This window comes from Chrysoperla carnea, chromosome 2 (assembly GCF_905475395.1).
Source record: "Chrysoperla carnea chromosome 2, inChrCarn1.1, whole genome shotgun sequence".
Classification (NCBI taxonomy): Eukaryota; Metazoa; Arthropoda; class Insecta; order Neuroptera; family Chrysopidae; genus Chrysoperla; species Chrysoperla carnea.
In genome coordinates this window covers 91,088,696-91,099,030 of record NC_058338.1, presented here as the reverse complement: position 1 = coordinate 91,099,030, position 10,335 = coordinate 91,088,696, and the positions used below count along the sequence as shown (strand labels likewise).

Genomic DNA, 10,335 nt, shown 5'->3' with positions numbered 1-10,335 from the left:
TAGAATTTCTACAGTCCTATAGAAAAGGGACAGGCATTGACTGCACAGTCGCTTTGTTTCTTTCTACAGAGAGGTCAATTTTGTGCGGTATTGCTCAATCCATTTTCTATGTCTTTGTTCACGACCATGCGTATTATAGTTCTGTGAAACTTCATATATGCTATGATGATTATACGCTACGGTCGTGAGATCAAATTCAGGTATGCGAACTTTCAAGTGCCTAACGTATATGGGCAAACTCAAAACCCAGAGTTCACTCTCTTTCTTTTCTAGTCTTCTTTCTATGTTTGTTCAAGATAAACTGAAAGTGACGGAAGAGTTATAAATCAGTTTTATAACCCCTAGAACACGATTAACGGAGATTTTGGGCATGTCTAGTGTGGGGTTATTTACAAATATTTATTATCTTTGGTTATTTATTTGGAGGAGATATTTAGAGGAAAAATCGTTTTCTTTTCGTTTTTAAATGTTTGCTCTTTTATAAATCTCTTCTAAATCGAATAAGAGGGTTTCAAATTTGTATAACGTTTTGGCAGCTTCAACCCATTTTTTATGACGAAATATAATAATTTCTACACTTTTGAAGGATTTGTGCACCTCCAAGCCATTCCAAATGGAAAGATATGTGAATTGAATTAGTATCAAGGAAGTGAGAAGTTTTGGGAGTATCCAATAATTTTTTTTTTGTATCATTACAAAATTTTTTATTCATAAACGTTTTTAAAAAACAATATAAAATTAAATATAAAAAATAAAGCACATTTTGTGATTTTAAGTATTAAAATATTACAATGTATTTATTAATTACAATAATGGCCAATTAAATATTTTAGATAAAATTGGATGATATATTGTAGATAATTTCGATATTTTTGTAATATAATAATGTTTTTTAATAGCTAACATTAAACTTAATGTGATCACACTATAAAATATTATACGTTTTGAAAATTGAAACTTTGTTATTTGAAAATTTGTTGCTGTTATATAGTCAGCTGGTTCTGTTACATTCTTTTCAATCTGAAACACAAGAGCTCATTATTACAACAACAACTTATTTACTAAACGTTGAACATCCCCAAAATTTACTAAAAAGAGGCCAGATAAATGGTAAGTAACCTGGTAGTGTAAATTGGAACTACTGAAAACGGGTCCACTTTCTGTTTTAATTAAAACGAATTATTATCGCAAGTTGGTGAGCTTTATCTGATTTGAATTTAAATATTTTATTGGCCTTTAAAAATGGTAAGTATAAGTATTGTCATCTGGTAGTCTAAACTGGAACTGCTGAAAACGAGCCCACTTTTTGCCTGTTAATTAGTACGAATTATTATCGTCAGCTGGCGGGGTTGCAACCCCAGTTATCAATAAAAAAAAGGAGAAAAGGCGCTAAAATTCAGAAAAAAAGTGCGTCAAATCGAGAAAATTGACCGCGGTCGTATAAATTTGAACTACAAATTTTCTCTTCGACTCGAAAATTCATACTTCGTTGTGAATTTTATTTTAACGCGGTCAATTTTCTCAATTTAAGGCACTATTCTTTTGAATTTTAGCGCCTCTTCAACTTTTCTGTGTACAGAGGTGCATAGAACTGAAAAGTATAATTTTGGGGAGGAGTTAATTTGACTTTATTTCAAGTTTCGATTGGTGAAAATCCCACCCTTCTAGCATGTATACAACAGAGCAACGTTATTTTGTGGCTTGTTCTATTTTCCGGGAGGCTGCTATGTGGTTTATGAAATTATTCAAAATATTATGTTATTTTAACTCTATAAGGTATCGAATGGTGAAAACTCCATCTTTCTAGCATGTATAGAGCAGATTTTTGGGGGTGATTTTCCAATTTTTAGGGAGGTTGCAAGGAAAAAGTTGAATTTTGTCGTTTTTGCCGGAGGATTCAAGCACTTGTGCGCCCAATGCTACGTTTTTTCAAAACGGCAGCTCAAAAATGACGTCATAATGCTCATTTGAAAACTCGTAAAAGGAAACCCCCAACGAAGTTTCAAGTATGTATTTATCGTTTAAGAAAGATCGTGGGTTATAGAAAAATTTCAAGTTTAACTTTTCTCCTCTGTTCCTCTCCTCTGATTGTATGAATAAATAAAATGAATTACCTTAGACATTCGATTACGTAATTTGTGCAAGGTGCACTTAATTGATTCAATACGATATTTTAAATCATTAAGCTCTTTAAGTATTGCAGTTTTATTATCATGTAACCCTTGAATATTTTCTTTTTCATCGCCTCCTGCCATTATATTTTTTGTATTTTTCATATAATTTAAACGCATATGTAAAAATTGTATCGATGATTTCATTACAGAAATATGTTTATTTGATGCGCCAAAATTATGTAAAACATCATAAACACTGCAAAAAAAACATGATTACTTTAAGTAGTTCCAACATGTTGTTGGAACGTCTAAATCAATTACCTAAACAATTCTTTTGGTATTTCACCAAGGCTTTTTTTATTCCAGCGATGACCATGAAATTCGTATAAGCCATGTAATATTTGACGTCGTTGAAATGGCAATAAAATTCCCATGCATTCTAATTGACCGTCTGTAATCGTTAACAAGGTGGGAAATCCAATTTTATGGCTATACATTAAATCAATAAATTGTGGTAGATTAATGCCATACATAAAACTTTTTACATCGTCAAAATATGGAGGAAGACTAAAATAAAAAAGTGATATTAAGTTTAATCTAAAACTAATTCAATACTTGGTTTATTAAAATTGGATAAAATTTGGATGTGATTTTATGACGTCATAAAGTTCAAAAAAATTTTTTTTTTTCCATAATACATCCAAATTTTATCCGATCTGAATGAAATTTTTTTTTTGAAACCCACTTCTGATGGTATTTTTTTAGCTAACTCACACCTTTGTGCGAAATACCGGTGCCAGGACCTCACTATCTTCTACAAGAACTCTTATCTCTCTCAGGTGGATAAAGCATACTCTAATCACTTTATGAATACGATTCGAGTTTCCAGACTTTTTTAGGTCATTATAAAATGAATGCAAATTTTATAAAACAGAAGACTTACTTTTTTGTATCTTTTATGCCTGGAAACATATCTTCCCATTCGGGTATTGCTGTATTCGTTTCAATATCTTCTAAAGTTACCAAATCAAGTGCATTGGGATCTGTAACAAGTTCTGCAATATCTAAATATCCTTTATTGATTGCTAATTCTTTTACAGTACTTCCACGAATATCTGTTTTCGATAAATCCATATCCGGATAAAGTAATTGTTCGACAACATTTTTATGACCACGACTTACAGCAAAAAATAAAGCCTATAAAACAAATCAATCAATAAATATGTAATTTAAATCAACGAATTCGTTTGATTAGTTACCGTCCATTTTTGTGTATCCACCGCTTCTAAATCACTTAATGGCATTAAAAGTGATACAAGCTGTTCGTGACCATGTAACGCAGCAAACATTAATGGAGTCATACCATAACGATCGGCCACTTTCACTTTAGCATTAAAGGAAATTAAATCACTCGCACATTGTACTAAATTTTCATCTCTTTCCAATTCACATGAACATACAGCCATCAACGGAGTATATGAATCTAAATTGTACATTTTATAATTAATATAATATAGTAACATGAGCAAGGATTGCCAGCATATTTTGGACCCCAGCACTTACATCCATACGATCTGTTTGCCCTTCTTAAATGAAATTCACTCCCTAGGGACAACGATACCTTCAGATCAGAGATAAATAAAGGAGTAAATCTTCTATGCAGTAAGTATTTATGCTGAGAATTTCTAATTAAATAAGACATCCCCCCCCCCCCCCTGCCCCATTCTACTTAAGTCAACCGACTTGTCTTAGCCTTGCGCAGTGACGTAGCTCGCCTTGAAGGGGCCATGTATTAAAATTAGTTCGGGGATTCAAAAGAAACAAAAATGCTTGCATTAAATTAAAATAAATGTTTATTGATTATAAGTTATCACTTACTCCCAGAAATTGAGCTAGCCAAACAATTCTAATTAAATATACACTTTTCCTGCCTTTTTTTCGGCAAATTGACTATTCAAATCATCTATAGCTGAAGTCGATTTCAGTTTTTCTAAAATTTTTGCCTCTATAGACAATAGTAACAAGTCTGAGAGCCGTTCCTGTCTCATCGAAATCCTTGGTAAATTTTTGTACCCACATTAGGAGGGACCTCTGTAACCCGGAGGCCTCGTTTCATTGATACGGCTGGTACGACGGTAACTACACCCCTGACTTTGCGAATAATACTGAAGATATGGCAGAAATGAAAAATCAATATGGCAATCACCAGACGCCATATTGTGAAAAAGAATGTATGTGTGTTCCTATGTGATACACTGGAGACCATACGCGTGGGCCAATTTTGATGTTTGTTACGTCAATCGATTTGTTTTAACCTTGCGAGTGCTACTGAAGATATGGCAGTAATGAAAATTCAAATGGCGACCACCAGACGCCATATTGTAAATAGAAAAATTTAAGTCGGCGAACTATGTCAAGTGGGGTATCATTGAATAGCTATTAAATAAACAAATCGATTAACGTAATAATCTTTAAAATCGGCTCACGAATTTGGTCTCTAGAAAGCCTGAAAAGACCAAACATACATATTTACACAGGCTGAAAATGAAAGTCGACGAACTATGGTAAGTGGGTTATTGTTTAATAAGTATTTGAAAATCTTAACTAAAAAGGATAAATAAAAAAAAATAATTTAAAAAATAAAAAACCCGACTGCGTTGAATATAAACTGAAAAGAAAAAACAAGTCCAGCAGTTTAGATATTGACTTTAACAATCGGGACCCATTAAAATCTACACGCTACAACAACTCAAATTTTCCCAATAATGGGTTCCGACTTTTAAAGTCGCTATGTAAATTGCTGGACTTGTTTTTTTCTTTTCAGTTTATATTTAACGCAGTCTGATTTTGATTTCTTAAATTATTATTTTTATTAGAATTACATGGTATGGTATATGTTTAGAAATTTTATTTTTTAATGTATACCTTTATGAATATTTGGATCTGCTCCATTTATTAATAATTCACTAACGATTTCCGCATTACCCAATGATGCAGCATACAAAAGAGGCGTCCATGCCGTTGACTCAAATTCACCATTTATATCAAGTCCTGGAACTAAGGAGAAAACAAAAATTTATCCGTAAATTATTATACATTTCAATTATTTTTCTTAAGTTCTCCAATTCATAGAAAATGGGGCAAGCGAACACCATAACGAATATTAAATAATTTACAGTTAGCTATTAAACACAGTTTTATGTAGACTAAAGTTTTCTTTCGATTAAATGCAATAATAACATTTTTAAGTCGCATTTCTTCCATAAGCTAACGTTTTTCGAAAAAATGTTTTAAAATAAAATTGTTAGTTTTTTTATGAGAATCAACTTTCTAGTTTAAAGTGTTCTTCTATCTCTTACCGCATAGGATCTAAATTGACTTTTAAAGCAACCCGAAGAAGTAGGTCCAATCTGATATTAGAACATGAGGTTCCCCATCAAATTCTGCAACTTTTGTTTTTTAATTGGTTAACTAAAAAACGAACTATTAGCTATTATAAATTGAAATGGCCCACCCTGTATGTAATAAAAATTCAATAAATTGGATAAAACATCAAAATATATTTAATAAGGTGTACAAGAATATTTATAACAAACGTTTCTAAGTCGAATATGTAAAATTAATAATCGAGTCATTTTTTTAATTAAAGTTAAATTTACGTAATTAAAAATTTACCATCGGATGATAAAACATTAGCCAACTCTTCGACGTTTCCACTTTGAATAGAATTTTTTATCTGCTCCATGACAGAAATTTTTTTGTCAACGGTTTGCCATGGTTCTCCCAAATTACGTTTGTAAGACGTCGAATTACCACTCGTCTGTTTAAAAAAATTTTTTAGTGCAACTAATAAGCCGGGATGCATGGGAAAAGTTGGGAAACAGCACCGATTTTAATGAAACTTTTTGTAACGTGTTTATAGGACCCAAGGAACATTCAGCTAACTTAACCTAATCATAAGAGGGCGTAGGGCCCAAGCGGGATGTATATGAAGCCCAAACTTTTCTAAATGCTTATTTTGGCTTAAAATTATCATCTAGTTGGTATTTTCCAACTAAGTTGGTTGCTCGGAAAAATTGGTTGGTATACGAATCCTATGTCAGATTACACTATTTCTGTTAAAAATCGTGTCATTTTTGACCGAGAATTACACTTTTTGGTACAAAAACTGCAAACTAAATATTTATCGTCCAAACTGTTCTCTAGGAGGTATTTTTGGTCGCTGATTACGAATCTGATGTCAGATTAACGGATTCTGCCTAGTATTGCGAAAACTGTGCTATTTTTTGCCAAGAATTTCACTTTTTAAGTACAAAAACGTAAGTATTTATCGTCCAAACTTTGCTATGGGCCAAAAACGGCAAACTAAGTTTTTATCAAAAATGATTTTCGGAAGACATTATAAAATAAGTATAATCGGGCATTGGATTCGTAAACAGCTACCAAAAATACCTCCTAGAGCAAAGCTTGGACGATACTTAGTTTTCCGTTTTTGTACGAAGCAGTGGAATTCCCGGTCAAAAATTGCACGATTTTTAGAATACCTGACAGAACCTGAAATCAGATTCGTATTCAGCGACCTAAAATACCTACCAAACAACATTTTTAAGCAAAAAAAAAAAGCATTTCAAAAATATTTTGGGGTACATATGCCCTTTCTGACGCTCTATGCCCTCTTATGACTAGGTTAAGTTGGCTGAATGTTGTTTGGGGTTCTATAAACACGTTAAAAAGTTTCATTAAAATCGGTGCTGTTTCCCAACTTTCCCAATGCATCACGGAGTATTAATTGTACTAGAATCTTTATAATAAATTTAAGATCGCTCTCTCTCTCTATCTATAAACTTGGCACAAATACAAACCTTACGACTTGGCAAATTAATATAACCAAATCCGTCGTAATCATCGTCCTCATCACTACTTGACAATCCTGCTGGTCTTATGATCATATTCGATACTTCTAACTATTCAAATATACTGATGAAATATTTGTTTTATTCAACAAATTACACGTAATTTTTATAAATAAACCATTTTGTCCTGAAAGTATAACAATTTTAGATTGTTAATATATGTATATTATTTAAATAATTGCTTAAAACAGCATCCCAAATTAAAGATTATCTCTTAACATTACAAATAAAAATTTCAAAATGACATAATCTAGAAACTTTTTTTTTAAACAAATCCGTTTAATTAAAAGTTGGCTTTGACATGAAATAAATTTATACTTCGAAGAATAAGTCTCCGAGCTGTGAAAATTTTTTACAATTTTACCGGCTTTAAAACAAGAACTAATTTTAAATTTTGTGTATATTAACTTACGTTTAAACTAAAACATTATGAATTAATTCAAAATAAAATTAATTAGTTATTCAATTTCAAAGAAATCTTAATTAATAAATTGAAGAAATATTCACCTAAACAAAATTTTGACGCTTGTTTTCAAATAATAATAAGCATGTCATTTGGACAAATTAAAGTACGGGAGAGGGGAGGGGGGTTAATTCGCAAACTTAACCTAAAAGTGTTAATTTTTCTAGTTACAAAATCGACAAAATCATTCTTTTTTGAAATTTACATTTTATTAAAAAAAAAAAGATAAATTAATATAGATAAAGGTCTTCAAAGGGATGATAAATTTGTATACATAATAAATTATTAGGTTAAATCAATTCAGGTTTTTTTCCCCTTATAAAGCTAGCTATACACGTATCATTTTATTAACTTTCATCTATCCATAACCTTTATTCGTAGCCCGGAAGGGAAGAATTTTCAGGGTTGAGTTAATAAGAAAACTAACTGAATCCATTGTTTTCAAAAAATTTTAACCGAAACCAAAAATCAATGTTTTATGTCCGAGGTCCTTTGAAAAATTCGTTTATACGTTACATTAATATCTGATTTACACCAAAGAAGTATTATTTATATTAAAAAAAAACATTATTTGCATTATGTATTTTGCATTTTCAAAAACCAATTCAAATTTACTATTTACTTCGAAAACAGTGTAGAGTGTCATGGCGTCTTGAATGACATCACGACTTGCCAAACAATCATTTTTGTGTATGCAAGTTGTAAAAAATTGTAAGTAAACAATCTTTCTTTGGGTAAGAAAATAAATCAAGTAATCTTCTTCGTTCTATTAAAATATAATTTAAAGCTATTAAAACATTAATAGCGTTTGGTATGGCATGACGTAGCACTTTTTGATTGGTGTTTGCAGTCACGTGACTATGAGTGCCTAATTTTACTGAATTTATTTTCTAAAAATATTAATAATCCTTATTTTATATAAAAAATAATTTTGTGCTTTGTTATCTACATATCATGCTAAATCATTAGCAACTCTTATCCATCTTATTTATTCTTAATGTAATCCAGTAAATATGTATGAAAATATGGGGTTGCTGTGCAAAAGGTCGGGTAGTTTTGATTTTTGGATATGTTGTTAGTGTTAGGGCCATGACTTAAAATCCAAGTTTTCCACCTCGGGGTGCCAAGGCGCGCCGCGGGGCGCGCCACTTTTTAATGAAATATCGAAAATTTGACCATTCCTAAGTAAAATCTCGCGAACGGTTTATTTTACAGAAAATATTATTTTAATAAATTAAAGGGTAATAAATTTGTGACAGTTTAAGCCCAACACCAGGTTTGTAGCGTAAATAATGGCTGAATTATAGATCTTCAAAATAAATTAACTAAGATAATTGGGATCAATGATATAGGTTGGTAAACCTGCATTATTAATTAATCAGCTGAGTGTTAGTAGTTTAGTAAAAACAAATTAATTAATTCTATTGTCATGTTATTGTCAGATTTGTTGTTTAAAATGATCTGAATGTTCGTGCATGGTTATTGCTTAAAAGTATCATTTTTAAGATACAGAAGTGGCTAGGTCAAGAGAAAAACCCTCTTGAATGGGGCTGGGTATCTACCAGATTTGGGCTCTCTCCCCTCAAAATGGACAGAGATGCAGCTCCTGAATCCCTTCTTAAAATGATATCTTGCAATTGTAAGAAAGCGTGCAAGAACTCATGTGGTTGCCGTAAAGCTGGTCTTATATGTTCTTCTCTATGCACCTGTTCTCTAGGAGAATCTTGCGAAAACGTTTCGGAAATAAATCCGTTTGAGGGGAGCTTTGAAGACGAAGACGACATGCTGGCGTCAATAAATAACTCTAAACATGAAGATATAGGAGAGTTAAATTTTCCACTGGATGAAGAGAACAAGGAGCATCAGGCAGAGCTTGAGCATTTCCATCCTGGCACATCAAAAATGCGAAAACTTTAAATAGATACTGTTATCGTTATTTGTAACAAATACTTCCAAAGTGTACTGTATTGTTTTAACTAAATAGGACATTCATTGATAAAAAAATGTTAATATATAACTCCTACAAACACACTTTTCATTCTTTCTTGCATAATTTTATTAATACTTTCTTTTATTCTTTTATAGCAAATAAACTAACATACACAATTAAATTATACGGCGTTTGATTTAAACAATTATATTGTGGAAATATTTTTAAAAAATCACGATTTTCACAAATCTTTGAAAAATTGGTTTATTTTGAAGGTTTGTATTTCAGCCATTATTTACGCTACAAACCTGGTGTTGGGCTTAAACTGTCACAAATTTATTACCCTTTAATTTATTAAAATAATATTTTCTGTAAAATAAACCGTTCGCGAGATTTTACTTAGGAATGGTCAAATTTTCGATATTTCATTAAAAAGTGGCGCGCCCCGCGGCGCGCCTTGGCACCCCGAAGTGGAAAACTTGGATTTTAAGTCATGGCCCTAACACTAACAACATAGGAAAAAATCAAAACTACCCGACCTTTTGCATACCACAATGTATTATTTTACTGAACTAACGGGCAAAAGCGTATTTCTAGAAATTAGACATAAATTAGATGTCTATTTTTTAGATTGAGCAAATTTAATAGAAAAAATTGAATTGCATAACAGCCTATCACCTTTTTTTTTTTCAAAATATAAAGATAGATCCTAATGCGAAACCCAAATTTTATGCGTTCGTTGTTACAATAACGCAGGGCACTAAAATTACCTCATTCGTAACTTATAAATTTGTCAAGAAACGGCGAGTCCCTGGAGAAAGTATAGAATTCGACATCATGGTTTCTCAGACCCATTTTTAATAATAAACTTATAAACCAAACTCGTATAAAGTGTATTGTGTGTAGCAGCCTAAA

The 10,335-nt window shown here is 31.6% G+C and overlaps 1 protein-coding gene across 1 annotated transcript; it reads right to left on the bottom strand.

The window, feature by feature from the left end:
• Positions 1-2,057: 2,057 nt before the first annotated feature.
• LOC123293040 (ankyrin repeat, SAM and basic leucine zipper domain-containing protein 1) lies at positions 2,058-7,063 on the bottom strand. The gene is made up of 7 exons (XM_044873756.1): positions 6,977-7,063; positions 5,790-5,934; positions 5,040-5,171; positions 3,374-3,597; positions 3,058-3,311; positions 2,436-2,681; positions 2,058-2,370 (listed from the first exon to the last, which is right to left on the bottom strand). The coding sequence occupies exons 1-7, from the start codon at positions 7,061-7,063 to the stop codon at positions 2,058-2,060; spliced, it is 1,401 nt and encodes a 466-aa protein (XP_044729691.1).
• Between the last annotated feature and the right edge of the window lie 3,272 nt (positions 7,064-10,335).